General features: G+C 48.5%; 1 protein-coding gene across 6 annotated transcripts in view; it reads right to left on the minus strand.

Moving 5' to 3' along the window:
* The window catches only part of LOC137379762 (ubl carboxyl-terminal hydrolase 18-like), a 287,737-nt gene that overhangs the window by 13,722 nt on the left and 253,289 nt on the right, over nt 1–20,726 (minus strand). For all 6 annotated transcript variants that reach the window (XM_068051108.1, XM_068051106.1, XM_068051105.1 and 3 more), the window contains one exon: nt 18,733–18,909. In XM_068051108.1, coding sequence (XP_067907209.1) covers nt 18,733–18,909 — 177 coding nt within the window. The remainder of the gene's footprint in view (nt 1–18,732; nt 18,910–20,726) is intronic.

The following is a 20,726-nucleotide window of genomic DNA, read 5'->3' on the forward strand; positions in this document are numbered from 1 at the left end:
TCTGTAACCTCATGGCCCGGCATACCCCCCACTCTACCATTACCATCACACCAGGGACCAACCCTGGTTCAATGAAGACTGCAGGAGGGCATGCCAGGAGCAGCAGCAGGCATACTTAAAAATGAGGTGTCCACCTTGAAGCTACAACCCAGGACTACTTGCATGCCAAACAGTAAAAGCAGCATGCGATAGACAGAGCTAAGTGATCCCACAACCAACAGATCAGATCTAAGCTCTGCAGTCCTGCCACATCCAGTCGTGAATAGTGGTGGACAATTAAACAACTAACTGGAGGAGGTGGCTCCACAAATATCCCCATCCTCAATGATGGGGGAGCCCAGCACATCAGTGCGAAAGATAAGGCTGAAGCATTTGCAACAATCTTCAGCCAGAAGTGCCAAGTTGATGATCCATCTCGGCCTCCTCCTGAAGTCCCCAGCATAATGAGAGGAAGTGCTAGAAGGTCTGACATCCTTGAAAGTGGACAAATCGCCAGGGCTGGATGGATTGCATCCCAGGTTGTTAAAGGAAGCCAGGGAGAAAATAGCAAATGCGCTGAGGATCATCTTCAAATCCTCACTAGATACAGGAGAGGTACCAGACAATTGGAGATCTACAAATGTTATAGAGAGAAACAGCACTGAAACAGGCCCTTTGGCCCATTAAGTCTGTGCTGACCATCAACCACCCATTTATACTAATTCTACATTAATTCCATGACCCCCTACCACATCCCCACAATTCTCCTACCACTTATCTACACTAAGGGCAATTTACAATGGCCAATTTACCTACCAACAAGTCTTTGGCTGTGGGAGGAAACCAGAGCACCCGGCAGAAACCCACACAGTTACAGGGAGAACTTGCAAATTCCACACTGGCAGTACCCAGAACTGAACCTGGGTCACTGGAGCTGTGAGGCTGCAGTGCTAACCACTGCGCCACTGTGCTGTCCACTGTACTGTTGTTTAAAAAGGTGTGAGGGATAGGCCAAATAATTTAGGCCGGTCAGTCTGACCTCGGTGGTGGGTAAACTGTTAGAATCTATTCTGAGAGACAGGATAAACTGTCACTTAGAAAGGCACGGATTAATCAGGGATAGTCAGCATGGATTTGTTAAGGGAATAGAGGGATACGGTCACCAGAATTGCAGAAGGTTTTAGTTTAGGACAGGCATCATGATCGGTGCAGGCTTGGAGGGCCGAATGGCCTGTTCCTGTGTGTACTGTTCTTTGTTCTTTTGGAAGCTCATGTCTTACTAACTTAATTGAGTTTTTGAGGAGTGTAGTGCAGTGGATGTGGTCTACATGGATTTTAATAAGGCATTTGACAAGATCCCAAGACTGGTCAATAAAATGAAAGCCTATGGGATACAGGGGAAGGTGGCAGGTTGGATCAGAATTGGCTCAGGGCCAGGAAACAAAGGGCAGTAGTCGACAGATGCTTTGGTGAATGGAAAGCTGTTTCCAGTGACATTCCACAGGGCTCAGTGTTGGATCCCTTGCTGTTTCTGGTATATATTAATGATTTAAATGTGGGAGGCATGATAGGGAAATTTGCTGATGACACAAAAATTGGCTGTGTAGTTAATTGTGAAGAGGGTAGCTGTAGACTCCAGAATGATATCAATGATTTGGTTGAGTGGGCAGAAAAGTGGCAAATGGAATTCAATCCAGAGAAGTGTGACGTAATGCATTTGGGGAGGGAAAATAAAGCGAGGGAATACACAATAAACGGGAGGATATTGCGAGGGGTAGAAGAATTGAGAGACCTTGGCGTGCATGTCCACAGGTCCCTGAAGGTGGCAGAACAGGTAGATAGAGTGGTGAAGAAGGCATATGGAATGCTTTCCTTTATTGGTCGAGGTATAGAATACAAAAGCAGGGATGTCATGCTGGAACCATATACAACACTGGTTAGGCCACAGCTGGAGTATTGCGTACAGTCCTGGTCACCACATTACAGAAAAGACATAATTGCTCTGGAGAGAGAACAAAGGAGATTTACAAGAATGTTGCCAGGGTTCGAAAGTTGCAGCTATGAGGAAAGATTGGATAGGCTAGGGTTGTTTTCCTTAGAACAGAAGAGGCTGAGGGGTGACTTAATTGAGGTGTACAAAATTATAAGGGGCCTAGATAGAGTAGAAATGGAGGACCTGTTTCCCCCAGCAGAGAGGTCAAGTACCAGGGGGCACAGATTTAAGGTGATTGGTAGAAGGATTAGAGTAGACATGAGGAGAAACTTTTTCACCCAGAGGGTGGTGGGTGTCTGGAATTCACTGCCAGGAATGGTGGTGGAGGCAGAAACCCTCAATTCTTTTAAAAGGTACCTGGATATGCACCTGAAGTGCTGTAACCTGCAAGGCTATGGACCAGGAGCTGGAAGGTGGGATTAGATTGGGCAGCTAGTTCTTTTTTCCGGCTGGCACGGACATGATGGACTGAATGGCCTCCTGTTATTTTTCTATGGTTCTATCACAGATGCCAGTCTTCAGCCAATTCGATTCACTCCATGTGATATCAAGAAACGACTGAAGGCACTGGATACTGCAAAGGCTATGGGCCCTGACAATATTCCGGCAATAGTACTGAAGACCTGTGCTCCAGAACTTGCCGCACCCCTAGCCAAGCTGTTCCAGTACAGCTACAACACTGGCATCTACCCAGCAATGTGGAAAAATTGCCCAGGTATGTCCTGTACACAAAAAGCAAGACAAATCCAACCCAGCCAATTACGACCCCATCAGTCTACTCTCAATCATCAGTAAAATGATGGAAGGTGTCATCAACAGTGCCATCAAGCGGCACTTGCTTAGCAATAACATGTTCACTGACACTCAGTTTGGGTTCCGCCAGGGCCACTCAGCTCCTGACCTCATTACAGCCTTGGTTCAAACATGGACAAAAGAGCTGAGCTCAAGAGGTGAGGTAAGAGTGACTGCACTTGACATCAAGGCAGCATTTGACCGAGTATGGCATCAAGGAGCCCTAGCTCCTTGGAGTCAATGGGAATCAGGGGGAAAACTCTCTGCTGGTTGGAGTCATACCTAGCGCAAAGGAAGATGGTTGTGGTTGTTGGAGGTCAATCATCTCCAGGACATCACTGCAGGAGTTCCTCAGGGTAGTGTCCTAGGCCCAACCATGTTCAGTTGCTTCATCAATGACCTTCCCTCCATTATAAGGTCAGAAGTGGGGATGTTCGCTGATGATTGCACAATGTCCAGCACCATTCACGACTCCTCAGATACTGAAGCAGTCCGTGTAGAAATGCAGCAAGACCATATCCAGGCTTGGGCTGATAAGTGGCAAGTAACATTCGCGCCACACAAGTGCCAGGCAATGACCATCTCCAACAAGAGCAAATCTAACCATCTCCCCTTGACATTCAACAGCATTACCATCGCTGAATCCCCCACTATCAACATCCTAGGGGCTACCATTGATCAGAAACTGAACTGAAGTAGCCATATAAATACTGTGGCTACAAGAGCAGGTCAGAGGCTAGGAATCCTGCGGCGAGTAACTCACCTCCTGACTCCCCAAATCCAAGGCTCAGGTCAGGAGTGTGATGGAATACTCTCCACTTGCCTGGATGGGTGCAGCTCCAACAACACTCAAGAAGCTCCAGGACAAAGCAGCCCGCCTGATTTGCACCCCATCTACAAACATTCACTCCTTCCACCACTGATGCACGGTGGCAGCAGTGTGTACCATCTGCAAGATGCACTGCAGCAATGCACCAAGACTACTCAGGAGGCACCTTCCAAACCCGTGACCTCTACCACCTAGAAGGACAAGGGCAGCAAATACATGGGGACACCACCACCTGCAAGTTCCCCTCCAAGTCACACACCATCCTGACTTGGAACTATTTCGCCGTTTTTTCACTGTCGCTGGGTCAAAATCCTGGAACTCCCTTCCTAACAGCACTGTGGGTGTATCCACCTCACATGGACTGCAGCGGTTCAAGAAGGCAGCTCACCACCACCTTCTCGAGGGCAATTAGGGATGGGCAATAAATTCTGGCCTAGTCAGCGATGCCCACATCCCGTGAAACGAATAAAAGGCAGATTCAATTGTGGTTTTCAAAAGAGAATTATCTGAGGAGAAAGAAATTTGCAGGGCTATGGGGAAAGGCCAGGGGAGTGGGACAGGGTGAATTGCTCTTGCAGAGAGCCAACATGGACAAAAAAGGTTGAATGGCCTCCTGCAGTGCTGTACCCATTCTATGATTTTATGAGTGAAGAAATTTCGCATCGCAGGTCCAAATGACAGACCCCTATTCAGAGACTATGACCCCTAATTCTGGACTTCTCTGCTAAAGAAACATCCTCCCAGATCTACCCTGCCAAACACCTGAAGAATTTTATATATTTCAATGAGATCAGCTGTTATTTATCGAAGCTCCCGAGAACATAGGTGTAGTCTACTCGATCTCTCCTCATGGGACAGCCCTTTCATTCCAGAAACCAATCTGGTGAACCTTCACTGTACCCCCTATTTGGTCAGGAGATCAAAACTGTATGCAGTGCTCTAGGTATATATTTGCAGCAAGATGTTCTTACTCTTATACTCGAACACCTTTGCAATAAAGATGAATATAGCCTTTCCTTCCTAATTGCCTGCAGTTGCCTGATTTGTGTACGAGGACACCCAAATCCCTCTGAATAACAAACGTCTCTCACCATTTTACAAAATATTCTGCTTTTCTATTCTTCCTACAAAAGTAATCAATTTCACATTTCCCCATATTATACTTCAACTACCACCTTCTTCCCCACTCGTTTAACCTGTCTATATGCCTTTACAGCCTTTTTGTAACCTTGTCACAGCTTACTTTCCCTCCCAGCTTTGTATCATCAGCAAAGATGGATACATTGCCCTTGGTTTAATATAGACTGTAAATAGTTGAGGCTGCAGTACTGATCCTTGCAGCGCTCCACTAGTTACAGAGCACATCGGGAAAGTGAGAGATTAAAAGCAGCGCAGGAACTCTGGGAGCAGCAGAACACATTGAGGGGAGAGAGGGAGATTAAAAACAGTCTTGGAACTCCGGAAGCAGGAGAGGACATCGGGGGCGGGGGAGGGAGGGTGCAAGCGGGGAGAGAGGGACGAGAGAGAGTTTAAAAACAGAGCAGGAACTCCAGGAGCAGTCAAGCACATCTGGGGGGCCGAGAGAGAGAGAGTTTAAAAATAGAGCAGGAACTCTGGGAGCAGTCAAGCACATCTGGGGGGCAGAGAGAGAGAGAGAGTTTAAAAACAGAGCAGGAACTCTGGGAGCAGTCAAGCACATCTGGGGGGCAGAGAGAGAGAGAGTTTAAAAACAGAGCAGGAACTCCGGGAGCAGTCCAGCACATCGGGGGGCAGAGAGAGAGAGAGTTTAAAAACAGAGCAGGAACTCCGGGAGCAGTCCAGCACATCCGGGGAGCAGAGAGAGAGAGTTTAAAAACAGAGCAGGAACTCTGGGAGCAGTCAAGCACATCTGGGGGGCAGAGAGAGAGAGAGAGTTTAAAAACAGAGCAGGAACTCTGGGAGCAGTCAAGCACATCTGGGGGGCAGAGAGAGAGAGAGTTTAAAAACAGAGCAGGAACTCCGGGAGCAGTCCAGCACATCGGGGGGCAGAGAGAGAGAGAGTTTAAAAACAGAGCAGGAACTCCAGGAGCAGTCAAGCACATCTGGGGAGCAGAGAGAGAGAGAGTTTAAAAATAGAGCAGGAACTCTGGGAGCAGTCAAGCACATCTGGGGGGCAGAGAGAGAGAGAGTTTAAAAACAGAGCAGGAACTCCAGGAGCAGTCAAGCACATCTGGGGGGCAGAGAGAGAGAGTTTAAAAACAGAGCGGGAACTCCGGGAGCAGTCAAGCACATCTGGGGGGCTGAGAGAGAGAGAGTTTAAAAACAGAGCAGGAACTCTGGGAGCAGTCAAGCACATCTGGGGGGCAGAGAGAGAGAGAGTTTAAAAACAGAGCAGGAACTCCAGGAGCAGTCCAGCACATCCAGGGAGCAGAGAGAGAGAGAGTTTAAAAACAGAGCAGGAACTCCGGGAGCAGTCAAGCACATCTGGGGGGCAGAGAGAGAGAATTTAAAAATAGAGCAGGAACTCTGGGAGCAGTCAAGCACATCTGGGGGGCAGAGAGAGAGAGAGTTTAAAAACAGAGCAGGAACTCCGGGAGCAGTAAAGCTCATCTGGGGGGCAGAGAGAGAGTTTAAAAACAGAGCAGGAACTCCAGCAGCAGTCAAGCACATCTGGGGGGCAGAGAGAGAGAGAGTTTAAAAACAGAGCAGGAACTCCGGGAGCAGTCAAGCACATCTGGGGGGCAGAGAGAGAGAATTTAAAAATAGAGCAGGAACTCTGGGAGCAGTCAAGCACATCTGGGGGGCAGAGAGAGAGAGAGTTTAAAAACAGAGCAGGAACTCTGGGAGCAGTCAAGCACATCTGGGGGGCAGAGAGAGAGAGAGTTTAAAAACAGAGCAGGAACTCCAGGAGCAGTCCAGCACATCCAGGGAGCAGAGAGAGAGAGAGTTTAAAAACAGAGCAGGAACTCCGGGAGCAGTCAAGCACATCTGGGGGGCAGAGAGAGAGAGTTTAAAAACAGAGCAGGAACTCCGGGAGCAGTCAAGCACATCGGGGGGCAGAGAGAGAGAGAGTTTAAAAACAGAGCAGGAACTCCGGGAGCAGTCAAGCACATCCGGGGAGCAGAGAGACAGAGTTTAAAAACAGAGCAGGAACTCCAGGAGCAGTCAAGCACATCTGGGGAGCAGAGAGAGAGAGAGTTTAAAAACAGAGCAGGAACTCCGGGAGCAGTCAAGCACATCTGGGGGGCAGAGAGAGAGAATTTAAAAATAGAGCAGGAACTCTGGGAGCAGTCAAGCACATCTGGGGGGCAGAGAGAGAGAGAGTTTAAAAACAGAGCAGGAACTCCGGGAGCAGTAAAGCTCATCTGGGGGGCAGAGAGAGAGTTTAAAAACAGAGCAGGAACTCCAGCAGCAGTCAAGCACATCTGGGGGGCAGAGAGAGAGAGTTTAAAAACAGAGCAGGAACTCCGGGAGCAGTCAAGCACATCTGGGGGGCAGAGAGAGAGAGAGTTTAAAAACAGAGCAGGAACTCCGGGAGCAGTCCAGCACATCTGGGGAGCAGAGAGAGAGAGTTTAAAAACAGAGCAGGAACTCCAGGAGCAGTCAAGCACATCTGGGGGGCATAGAGAGAGAGAGTTTAAAAACAGAGCAGGAACTCCGGGAGCAGTCAAGCACATCTGGGGGGCAGAGAGAGAGAGAGTTTAAAAGCAGAGCAGGAACTCCGGGAGCAGTCAAGCACATCTGGGGAGCAGAGAGAGAGAGAGTTTAAAAATAGAGCAGGAACTCTGGGAGCAGTCAAGCACATCTGGGGGGCAGAGAGAGAGAGAGTTTAAAAACAGAGCAGGAACTCCAGGAGCAGTCAGGCACATCTGGGGGGCAGAGAGAGAGAGTTTAAAAACAGAGCAGGAACTCCGGGAGCAGTCAAGCACATCTGGGGGGCAGAGAGAGAGAGAGTTTAAAAACAGAGCAGGAACTCCGGGAGCAGTCAAGCATATCTGGGGGGCAGAGAGAGAGAGAGTTTAAAAACAGAGCAGGAACTCCGGGAGCAGTCAAGCACATCTGGGGGGCCGAGAGAGAGAGAGTTTAAAAACAGAGCAGGAACTCCAGGAGCAGTCAAGCACATCTGGGGGGCAGAGAGAGAGAATTTAAAAATAGAGCAGGAACTCTGGGAGCAGTCAAGCACATCTGGGGGGCAGAGAGAGAGAGAGTTTAAAAACAGAGCAGGAACTCCGGGAGCAGTAAAGCTCATCTGGGGGGCAGAGAGAGAGTTTAAAAACAGAGCAGGAACTCCAGGAGCAGTCAAGCACATCTGGGGGGCAGAGAGAGAGAGTTTAAAAACAGAGCAGGAACTCCGGGAGCAGTCAAGCACGTCTTGGGGGGCTGAAAGAGAGAGAGTTTAAAAACAGAGCAGGAACTCTGGGAGCAGTCCAGCACATTCGGGGAGCAGAGAGAGAGAGTTTAAAAACAGAGCAGGAACTCCGGGAGCAGTCAAGCACATCTGGGGAGCAGAGAGAGAGAGAGTTTAAAAATAGAGCAGGAACTCTGGGAGCAGTCAAGCACATCTGGGGGGCAGAGAGAGAGAGAGTTTAAAAACAGAGCAGGAACTCCAGGAGCAGTCAGGCACATCTGGGGGGCAGAGAGAGAGAGTTTAAAAACAGAGCAGGAACTCCGGGAGCAGTCAAGCACATCTGGGGGGCAGAGAGAGAGAGAGTTTAAAAACAGAGCAGGAACTCCGGGAGCAGTCAAGCATATCTGGGGGGCAGAGAGAGAGAGAGTTTAAAAACAGAGCAGGAACTCCGGGAGCAGTCAAGCACATCTGGGGGGCCGAGAGAGAGAGAGTTTAAAAACAGAGCAGGAACTCCAGGAGCAGTCAAGCACATCTGGGGGGCAGAGAGAGAGAATTTAAAAATAGAGCAGGAACTCTGGGAGCAGTCAAGCACATCTGGGGGGCAGAGAGAGAGAGAGTTTAAAAACAGAGCAGGAACTCCGGGAGCAGTAAAGCTCATCTGGGGGGCAGAGAGAGAGTTTAAAAACAGAGCAGGAACTCCAGGAGCAGTCAAGCACATCTGGGGGGCAGAGAGAGAGAGTTTAAAAACAGAGCAGGAACTCCGGGAGCAGTCAAGCACGTCTTGGGGGGCTGAAAGAGAGAGAGTTTAAAAACAGAGCAGGAACTCTGGGAGCAGTCCAGCACATTCGGGGAGCAGAGAGAGAGAGTTTAAAAACAGAGCAGGAACTCCAGGAGCAGTCAAGCACATCTGGGGGGCAGAGAGAGAGAGAGTTTAAAAACAGAGCAGGAACTCCGGGAGCAGTCAAGCACATCTGGGGAGCAGAGAGAGAGAGAGTTTAAAAATAGAGCAGGAACTCTGGGAGCAGTCAAGCACATCTGGGGGGCAGAGAGAGAGAGAATTTAAAAACAGAGCAGGAACTCCAGGAGCAGTCAAGCACATCTGGGGGGCAGAGAGAGAGTTTAAAAACAGAGCAGGAACTCCAGGAGTAGTAACGCTCATCTGGGGGGCAGAGAGAGAGTTTAAAAACAGAGCAGGAACTCGAGGTGTGACATCACAGGAAAGTAGTAAATTGATTTGCTGATATTGCTGCTTTGAGGGGAACGTTCCGAAAGCTTTATCTTCAAAACTCAAGTAATTTATCAGTAACCGTAAGATTTTATTAATATTAGTAAAGTTTACTAGCAGTAATAAAGCTTATTGGGAGTCGTAGGGTTTATTAATTATCGGCTGCGTTTGTTGACAGCATAGCCACTAGGTGGCGCAGAACTGATACATGCACAAATGCAGCCTCATGCACTGAAACGTCACCATCTCAGGCAGCTGCTAGTAATAAAGATGGCGCCGAGTGAAACGTCACCATCCGCGACGTCTCAGGCAGCTGCCAGTAATAAATATGGCGCTGCTCAATTTATCACTAAAGCAAATGAAACCCAATCCCCCTCAAATGGCTGCAATTGTCACCCCCATCCCACCCCCAACAGTACCCCGCTTCCTCCTGCCATTGCGCTTCTCTTCACCACTCTTCACCTACACCCATCTGCTTGCCACTTCTCCCTGTCTCAGCCACTCGCTTTGCCGCTCACTCCCCTCCCCTGCCTATTTTATCACTCTCTCCCTCCTCCGCTTCCTCCATGTGGGGAAGAGAGACAGCGATTGCGGGAGGGATCGAGGAGCAGAGGCAGAGCAGAGGGGGAAGAAATGGCTGACAGGTGGAAGGCGGACAGTGAGTGGCGAGACGGGGAGTGAATGGGCGACAGGTCGGGGTTTGGTGGGGAGGGGGGGGGGGGGGTGGGGGTGGCGGGTGAAGCGGGAAGTGAGTGGCCGAGGGAGGAGAAGTGGCGAGGCGGGGAGGGAGTGGCCGACAGGTCGTGGTTGGTGGGCGGGGGGAATAGGGGGTGAAGCGGGAACTGAGTGGCCGCGGGCGGAGAAGTGGCGAGGTGGGGAGTGAGTGGGCGGCAGGTTGAGGTTGAGGGGAGGGGGATGGGGGTGAAGAGGGAAGTGAGTGGGCGAGAGAGGAGAAGTGGCGAAGTGGGGAGTGAGTGGGCGACAGGTTGAGGGGAGGGGGATGGGGGTGAAGAGGGGAGAAGTGGCGAGCAGACGCTGCAGTACGCGATGATGTTTTCGCCGGGCTGTGTTGCCAGGAGTCACTTTGTTGATTATAAGTTACTTAAGTAAAAAATAATCACCTAATCAAATGGCAGGGCAGGTGATGTGTTACGACTACATGACGTGGGAGCTCCTGGATGCCAGTGTGATCCAGGTAAAACATGTCGGTGGCTCGAGAAGCTTCGGCTCAGAATCAGTGAGCTGGAAGTTGAGCTGCAGACACTGCGATGCATCAGGGAGGTCCCAGAACCAAAGTAAGTTTTTGTTGTCTCGCTGGGGCTGATCGGTCGGGCTGGTCAATTGGGGGGACGGGGGGGCGGCATGTTGGGTGTTGGAGGTGGTTGGGGCAGCGGGGGAAGCCCTCGGTCGGGCACAGGGTGCCCAATCATGAGGGCCCTTCCAGGCCATCAGAGAGCCGCTTGCTGTTAACAGGGGCCTGGGCCGCTTGCTTGCCACAGGCAGGCAGAGGCCGTTGATTGGCCTGGGGAGGGCGGGCTGTTTTTGCCGCCACCGCCCTGCGTAAAGTGGCAGTGGAGTGGGTCGAGAAAGGCCCCCTGAGCCTCCCGCTCCATATAACGCTACCCACCCCCCCCCCCACCTCCCTGCCACCTTCCCGCTCTTTGGGAGTGCGTAAAATTCCAGCCAAGGAGTCGAGTGAATAAGGCAGATGAGCCGAGGGCACAGATAAACACTTTGAAGTACGGTAACATAGCTTTTACTGAAACTTAGCTTAGAGAAGAAATGAGTGGTAGCTGAATATTCCTGGTTACAGGGTTTTCAGACAGGTAGAGAGAGGAATAAAAGAAAACAATTACAGCAGTGAGGAGGGATGACATGCTAGGAGAAGGATCAAATGAGACCATGTGGATTGAACTGAGGAACAAAAAAGGGGCATTGACACTGTTCAGAGTGTACTATAGACCTCCAAATAATCAGAGGGAGATAGAAGAGCAAATATGTAGAGACATTTCTGAGACGTGCGGAAACAATAGGGCAGTATTAGTCGGAGATTTCAACTACTCTAATATTAACTGGGACAAAATCAGTGTAAAAAGTAGTGGATGCAGAACTTTTATAGCCAGCACATAGCAAGCTCAAAAAGAGAAGGAACTGTTTTGGATTAAGTTTTAGGGAATGAAGCTGGGCAGGTGGAAAGGGTATCAGTGCGAGTGCATTTTAGTCGCAGTGATCATAATTCAATTAGATTTAGTATAGTCATGGAAAAGGATAAAGATAGACCAAGAGTAAAGTTTTAAATTGTGGAAAGGGCAATTTGACTAATTTGAGATGTGATTTGGCAAAAGTGGACTGGAAAAAGTTACTTGAAGGTAAATTAGTGTCAGAGTGGGAGGCGATAGAGAGGGCTCAGAACAAATATGGTCCAACAAAGAAAAAGGGTGGGATTCCCAACTTTAGACCCCCCCTGGATGTCAAAGAGCATACAGAGTGGAATAAGACCAAAAAGAGCAAGCTTATGTCAGATACCGAGAGCCTGATCGTGCAGAACCCTAGAGAAGAACAAAAAATGCAGGGATGAAAGTAAAAGAATTAAGAAAGCAAAGAGAGGGCATGAAAAAATATTGGCAAGTAAAATTAAGGAAAACTCAAAGATGTTTTATAAATACAAAGCGCAACAGAATATTTAAGGAAAGAGTAGGACCAATTAGAGCCAAAAAGGTAATTTGTGTATGGAGGTGGAAGACATGGACATGATTCTTCATGAATACTTTAGCGTCATAGAGTCGTACAGCAAAGAAACAGGCCTTTCGGCCCACCGTGTCCATGCCGAACATAATGCCTATCTATACTAATCCCACCTGCCTGCATTAATTCCATATCCCTCTATGCCTTGCTCATTCAAGTACCTGTCCAGATGCCTCTTAAATGTTGCTACTGTTCCTGCCTCCTCCACCTCCTCAGGCAGCTCATTCCAGATACCCACTATTCTTTGTGTGAAAAATGTACCCCTTTGATCCCCTTTAAACCTCCTCCCTCTCACCTTAAATCTATGCCCTCTAGTTTCAGTCACCCCTACCATGGGAAACAGACTCTGGCTATCTACCCTATCTATGCCTCTCATAATTTTATATACCTCTATCATATCCCCTCCCAGCCTCCTTCACTCCAGGGAAAACAGACCCAGCCTATCCAATCTCTCTTTATAACTTAAGCCCTCCAAACCAGGCAACATCCTTGTGAATCTAGCTTAATCACATCTTTCCTGTAGTGCGGCGACCAGAACTGCACACAGTACTCCAAATGCGGCCTAACCAACGTTATGTACAACTGTAACATGACGTCCCAACTCTTGTACTCAATGCCTCGGCCGATGAAGGCAAGCATGCCATACGTCTTCTTCACCACCCTGTCTACCTGTGTTGCCGCTTTCAGGGAGCTATGTACTTGCACGCCAAGGTCTCTCTGCTCAACAACACTCCCCACGGCCCTGCCATTCACTGTATATGTCCTGTCCTGGTTTAATTTCCCAAAATGCATCACTTTACACTTGTCTGCGTTAAATTCCATTTGCCACTCCCTTGCCCACTTTCCCAGTTGATCTATATCCTGTTGTAACCTTAGACAACCTTCTTCACTGTCCACTATACCACCAATTTTGGTGTCATCTGCAAACCTACTAATCATGCCCCTTACATTCACATCCAAGTCATTAATATATATGACAAACAACAGAGGGCTGAGCACTGATCCCTGCGGCACACCACTGGTCACCGGCCTCCAATCTGAAAAACAACCCTCCACGACCACCCTCTGCCCAAAGGCCTTGCTAAAGTCCATGTAGACAACTTTGTTTATGTCGTCACAAAAAAGGGAACAATGCAGGCATTGCAGTTAAGGAGAAATGTAAAATATTGAAGGGGATAAACATAGTGAGAGAGGAAATATGAAGGTGTTTAGCATCTTTGAAAGTGGATAAAATACCAAGCTCAGATGGAATGTATTTCAGACTGCTAAGAGAAGCAAGGGAGGAAATAGTGGAGGCTCTGACCATCATTTTCCAATCCTGTCTGACTGCAGGCATGGTGCAGGAGGCCTGCTAACATTGTAATATTGCTTAAAAAGGGAGCAAGGGACCAACCGAGGAATTATAAGCCAATCAGCTTAACCTCAGTGGTGGGCAAACTATTGGACAAAATTCCGAGGGATGGTATAAAACCAATTATGCCATGGAGTTGGCTCTGGCTGCACTCTCCAGAAGAACCACATTCCTCACCATTATTCAGAACTGAATACTAGTTAGACAAGGAGATGAACTCAGAGAATGTCTGCACTATCTGCCTGTTCCTCCTTGTCTGTCAGATGGTCATCCATTCACTCCCTGCCCAATCACTCTTAAAGTGCAAGGTGACCACCTCCAGAAACATGCTATCTATGTAACTTTCCACCTCACAGATGCACCACAGTGACAGCAACTGCTGCTCAAGTTCCAAAACCTGGACCTCGAGCTCCTCCAGCAGACAACACTTTTTGAAAGGCACAGATAAATCAACGGCAGTCAGGGTGGATTTGTTAAGGGAAGGTTGTGTTTGACTAGAGAACAGAAAGTGCCAGAAATTTAGAGGGGATGTGCGAGGCAAGTTTTTGTACACAGAGGGTGGTGAGTGCCTGGAACTTGCTGCCAGGGGAGGTGGTGGAAGCAGATACGATAGCGACGTTTAAGAGACATCTTGACAAACATATGTATAGGATGGGAATAGAGGGATATGGGCCCCGGAAGTGCAGAAGGTGTTAGTTTAGGCAGGCATCAAGATCGGCGCAGGCTTGGAGGGCCGAATGGCCTGTTCCTGTGCTGTCCTGTTCTTTGTTCTTTGAAATACTCAGCAGGTCTGCCAGCATCTGTCTAGAGAGAAGCAGAGCTAACGTTTCAAGTCTGTGACCCTTCATCAGAACTGGCAAAAATTAGAAATGTAACAGTCTTTGAGCAAGTGAAAGGTGGGGGGGGGGGGGAAGTAGAACAAGAAGGAAGGTCTGTGATAGGATGGGGGGGGGGGATGGAGGAAAGAGATTAAATGACAGATGTCATGGAACATAGAGTCATAGAGCACAGAAACAGGCCCTTCGGCCTATCTGTCTGTGCCGGCCATCAAGCACCTATCTATTCTAATCCCATTTTCCAGCACCTGGCCTGCTGCCTTAAATGCTATGGCGTTTCAAGTGCTCATCTGAATACTTCTTAAATGTTGTGAGGGTTCCTGCCTCTACCACCTCTTCAGGCAGTGTGTTCCAGATTCCAACCACCCTCTGAGTGAAACAGTTTTTCCTCAAATCCCCTCTAAACCTCCTGCCCCTTATCTTAAATCTATGCCCCTGATCCCCTTCACTAAGAGAAAAAGTTTCTTCCTATCTATTCTATCAACGCCCCTCATAATTTTGTATACCTCAATCATGTTCCCCCCTCAGCCTTCTCTGCTCTAAGGAAAACAACCCTAGCCTTTTCAGTCTCTCTTCATAGCTGAAATGCTCCAGCCCAGGCAACATCATCCAGATGGAGCGTTAAATAGTTGTAGCGAAAGACGAAGCACGAGTGCAGAGAGAGTGCTAATGGCAGAATAATGAACAGTTCTGTACGAAAGCAAAAACATGAAAAATAAGTTAAGACTAGCACATGGTTAATAAATAAATAATAAAAATGAGAAAATATATTTTAAAAAAATAAATAAGAAATAATGGGGCTCATGGTCTGAAATTATTGAACTCAATATTGAGTCCAGAGGATGTAAAGTGCCAAATCAGAAAATGAGGTGCTGTTCCTCGAGCTTGCGTTGATGTTTCACTGGAACACTGCAGCAGGTCCAGGACAGAGACGTGGGCATGGGAACAAGATAGAGAACTGAAATGGCTGGAAGACATATCAGAAACGCTGTTGTGGAAGGTTGCATCATCAGAACAGATGTGTCGGAGACGGAAAAACTGGGAAAATGGAATGGCATCCTTACAGGAAACAGGGCGTGAGGAAATGTAGTCAAGGTAGCCGTGGGAATCGGTGGGCTTATAATAAATACTAGTGGACAGCCTCCCCCAGAGATGGAGACAGAGACGTCGAGGAAGGGAAGGGAAGTGTTGGAGATGGACCATGTGAAGGTGAGAGAAGGGTGGAAATTAGAAACAAAGTTGATAAAGTTTTGCAGTTCTGACTAACTCAACTGAATGTTTTGAGGGGGTAACAAGGAGGGTTGATGAGGGCAGCATGTTAGCTGCAGTCTATATGGATTTTAGCAAGGCTTTTTGACAAGGTTCCATATAGGATTACATTGGATATATGGCACAGAAACAGGCCATTCAGCCCAACAAGTCCATGCTGGTGTTTATGCTCCACTTGAGCCTCCTCCCATCTTTCCTCATCTAAGTCTGTCATCGTAACCCTCCATTCCTTCTCCCACAGGCTGATCACAAAAATAAAAGCCCATGGGATCCAACAGCAAGTAGTAAGTTGGATCTAAAATTGTATTAGTGGTAGGAAGCAAAGGGTAATGGCCGACAGGTGTTTTGGTGACTGGAAGATGGTTTCCAGTGGGGTTCTGCAGGGCTCAGTACTGGTTCGCTTGCTGTATGTGGTATATATCAATGATTTAAACATAAATATAGGGGGCATGATTAAGAAGTTTGCAGATTATACAAAAATTGTCCATGTGGTTGATAGTGAGGAAGAAAGCTGTAGACTGCAGGAAGATATCAATGGACTGGTCAGGTGGGCAGAACACTGGAAAATGGAATTCAATCCGGAGAAGTGTGAGGTGATGCCTTTGGCAAGGACAAAAGAGGCAATACACAATAAATGGTAGGATATTCAGAAGTGTCGAGGAATAGAGGAACCTTGGAGTGCATGTCCACAGATCCCTGAAGGTAGAAGGACAGGTAGATAAGGTCGTTAAGAAGGTTATACAGAATAGTTTCCTTTCTTAGCTGAGGCACAGAACATATCAGCAGGGAGGCCTTTTTTTTTTGTTCTCAGGATGTGAGCATTGCTGACAAGGTGATCATTTATTCCCCATCTCTAATTGTCCTCGAGAAGGTAGTGGTGAGCCGTCTTCTTGAACCTCTACAGTCCATGTAGTATAATTACACCCACAGTGCTGTTAGGAAGGGAGTTCCAGGAATTTGACCCAGTGAAAGTAAAGGAACGGCGATATAATTCAAAGTCAGGATGGTGTGTGGCTTGGAGGGGAACTTGCTGGTGGTGGTGTTCCCATGCATCTGCTGCCCCTGTATTCTTGCTGGTAGTGGTTGTGGTTTTGGAAGGTGTTGTCAAAGGAGTTTTGGTGTGTTGCTGCAGTGCATCTTGTAGATGGTAGACACTGCTGCCACTGTGCGTTGGTGGTGGAGGGAGTGAATGTTTGTAGATGGGGTGCTGATCAAGCAGGCTGCTTTGTCCTGGATGGTGTCGAGCTTCTTGAGTGTTGTTGGAGCTGCACCCATCCAGGCAAGTGGACAGTATTCCATCACACTCCTGATTTGTGCCTTGTCGATGGTGGACAGGCTTGGGGAGTCAGGAGGTGAGTTACTCACCACAGAATTCCTAGCCTCTTGTAGTCACAGTATTTATGTGGCTGGTCCAGTTCAGTTTCTCGTCAATGGTAACCCCCAGGATGTTGAGAGTGGGGGATTCATCGATCGTAACGCCATTGAACATCAAGGGGAGATGGCTTGATTCTCTCATGTTTGAGATGGTCACTGCCTGGCTCTTGTGTGACGCAAATGTTATTTGCCACTTATCAGCCCAAGCCTGGATTTTGTCCAGGTCCCGCTGCATTTCTACACCAACTGCTTCATATTTGAGGAGTCCCGAATGGTGCTGAACATTGTGCAATCATCAGCGAACATCCCCACTTCTGACACTGTCTTGAGGAACTCCCGCACCAATGTGCTCGGGTTGAGATGATTGACAACCACAACCATTGTCCTTTGCGCTAGGTATGACTCTGACCAACGGAGTGTTTTCCCCGATTCCCATTGACTCCAGTTTTGCTAGGGCTCCTTGATGCCATACTTGGTCAAATGCTGCCTTGATATCAAGGGCAGTCACTCTCACCTTACCTCTGGAGTTCAGCTCTTTTGTCCATGTTTGAACCAAGTAATGAAGTCAGGAGCTGAGTGGCCCTGGCAGAACTTAAACTGAGCATCACCGAGCAGGTTATTGCTGAGTAAGTGTTGCTTGATAGCACTGTCAATGACACCTTTCATCACTTTGCTGATGATCGAGAGTAGACTGATGGGGTGGTAATTGGCTGAATTAGATTTGTCCTGCTTTTTGTGTACAGGACATACCTGGGCAATTTTCCACATTGCCGGGTAGATGCCAGTGTTGTTGCTGTACTGGAACAACTTGGCTCGGGGCGCGGCAAGTTCCGGAGCACAGGTCTTCAGCACTACAACTGGAAGTCGCCAGGCCCATAACTTTTGCTGTATCCAGTGCCTTCTGCCATTTCTTCATATCATGTGGAGTGAATTGAAGTCACTGACCCAGGCCCCTCACAGTCAGTAAGCCAAGCCTGTGAGTAAGTGGTGTAGTGGTAGCATCACTGAACTAGTAACCTAGAGACCCTGGGGACAGCAGCTGGTGGAATTTAAATCCAATTAATGGTGCCATGAAGTTATTATTGATTGTTGTAAAAACACACCTGGTTCACTAAGGTCATCTAGGGAAGAAAATCTGTTGTCCTGACCCAGTCTGGCCTACATGTGACTCCAGACGCACAACAATGTGCTTGACTCTTAACTCCACTCAGTTGTCAAGGGTAATTAGGAATGGGCAACACATGCTGGCCTTGCCAGTGACACCCTCATCCCATGAAAGAATTTTTAAAAAACTGACCCAGGCCCCTCACAGTCACTGACCTCAGTTCCATTCAGAATTCTTTCACTATTTTGCAAGCCCATTTTTCAGGCCCAGCCTGTTGACTAGTTGAATTTCTGTGAGTGGAGGTACCTAAAATAGGCAGGGCTGACTTCTAGCCTTGTGGTGCAACCAAACAATGCTTTTCAGGAGGAGTATGTTTGAGGGTAACATGCATGAGAGATAAACACTGAAACTCAGTTCCAAACCTCATCTTGGGAAGTAGGAAGGTGTTTAAAGTAATACTGTTCTAAACTGACATTAATCAATGCACTATTCATACACTTCAAAGATCTTGAGTATCCAGAGCTGGGTGACAGGGAGCAGTCATGGATCCAACTCCTATCCAACTTCCAGTGACCCCTACTGGAAACTGCAGGCATTGGAAGATGCTCTGAGGCTCCACTACAGTATCCAAGGTGGAATAGTCCATGAACCTACACACTGAATGGCTCAAACATAGAGAATTCCCACTGTGTGCAAATATGGAGAATGACTGGCACCTGTGGGACAGTGAGGGTTAATGTTTCCAGCCAAGGGAACAAAATGCAGGGATAAAACCTCATCAGTTGGCACTGGGACTGATGAAGGAGAGGGTGTGAGACATGTGGAAGAGTTGTGTCTTCTGGGGTAACTGTGCTGCAGCTGTTGGAGACTGGAGACAGGTTCCTGGTACAGTATACTAACAGCTCACCTGGCCATTTCCACATTTCTGGGTCTTTTCTGAGAGAGGAAGCTGGTCGAGGTTCAGGATTTCAGGAAATGACACCGAGCTGTAGATTTTCCTGATGAAACCGCCAGCTGAGGAAGCAGCACGGAATCGATTCAGGTGAAGGTTCAGAATCCCAGGGACAGAGATGAGCTTGAAACCCTAAAAGCAAGAGACAAACTTTGAATCAAGATTGGTGTATGCGAGAGGGCCCCAGCTCCTGCAAACAGTGATCACCCAAGAAAGCATGCAGTCTACTCGCACTCACCCTCTTTCGACATTCCATCAATTTAGCAGAGCCAGTTTTCCCAGGTCTGATTCTGTATTGGGGTGCGGGGGTGGTGTGTGAGGTCAAGGTCGGTGTGTGGGATTGGGGTGGGTGTGGACATGTGTATTCTGTGATCTGCAGTGTATACTCTCTCTACTTTAGGGACAGACTCGATTGTGTCAAACCCAGATATTACAGTGTGAGCCTGAATGACCACAGGACTGCAGACTGACATCCTTCCATCTATGAAAGATGATGGACACGCCGCAAACAATCCGTTTAAGCGGGGTATCTTCTCTTGATGCACCTTTGCTGATGGCTGTGAAGGCCAATCCTTGAGAGGCAGGTTCTACCACAAGTGCTGCCTGTGAAGCTGCCAAGTAACGCTGTGAGTTGTTGTTTTTGACATTGGCGCCTGTTGCCAAGCTCCAGTAGTAACTGGTCGTCGTGGTAGTACACACCAGTCCACAGGATGTGTCGCCATTTCCCTCTTTCTCCAGCTAGTGACTCCCAGATGTGATAGTCAACATTTAGGGCCTTCATGTCATGCTTACAAGCATCCTTGAAGTGGAGCTTTAGGCACTCCACAGGTCATCTGGTCCCGGCTACCCCGCCACACAGAAGGTCCTCAGGCGTGCGACTGTCCTCCACCCTGCGGACATGTCCAATCCACCAAAGCCACCTCTGTTTGATTAGTGCCAACACACTTGGGAGCTCTGCCTTTGAGAGGACTGCCACATTTGTGATTTTGTCCTGCCAGGATATACCCACAATGTGCCACAGACAGTGAAGATGGAAATTATTGAGCTTCTTTTCCTGGTAACTGTAAGTCACCCATGTTTCCCAGCCATTCAGCAAGGTGCTGAGAACACAGGCCTTATAGGGGCGAATGTTATGCCCTCCCCCATTCCGGGTTTGCATAAAATCAGGTGGGATGGTGGCAGGTGCCTTCCCGCCTCTACCTAAATTTAGTCCGGGTGGGAGGGCCTGTGAATGGCCTTCCCACCCCACCACCAATTAAGGCCCTTAACTGGGCAATTAACCACCAATGAAGGGCTTCTTCCCACCGCAACTGCAATTAGCCCATGCAGCGGGTGGCCCTGTTGCCACATGGGAAGCACAGCATGACAAACCATGCAGGCTGCTTCTCGGCTCCAGGGGGTGGGCCCCTCTTTAAAAGGCACTCAGCTTGGATGAGGGAGCCAGCATCGGCAAAGGGGTGGGAGGGGAGGGGGGGGGGGTGGTTTGCCGCTGAGGGCTGCCCCCCTACCATCGCTGTCCATTTAAGTGCCTGACTGGCACTAAATTCAGTGGGCCTTCCATAGAACAGGTGATGCAGGGATCTCAGCGTCCATTTCTCTGGACATCTAGACCCTCACTGCCAGGATAAAATTCCCCCCATACAACACCCACTCCGTTTGCAGCTCTTAACCCTAGCTCCCTCAGGAAGATGGAGGGGAGGGGAGGGAGACTGGGTTACACTTTTCCTATCCAATATTGAATAAAGAGGTTGTTAATTCATTAATGAGTCTGTGAACAATGCTGCCCATTCCATCCTCTGCCTGTCTGCTGGATTTCTTTGGACATCAAGACTTCACTGGATTACACAGCACGACTCAGCTGCTGGGTCTCAGATCTGCTCTGTTGCTTATATTTAAAGTAACTTTGATCAGCTTCATCCCTTCCCCCATGGCTGCTGTGACGGAGGCTC

Source organism: Heterodontus francisci, chromosome 18, assembly GCF_036365525.1.
Source record: "Heterodontus francisci isolate sHetFra1 chromosome 18, sHetFra1.hap1, whole genome shotgun sequence".
Taxonomy (NCBI): Eukaryota; Metazoa; Chordata; class Chondrichthyes; order Heterodontiformes; family Heterodontidae; genus Heterodontus; species Heterodontus francisci.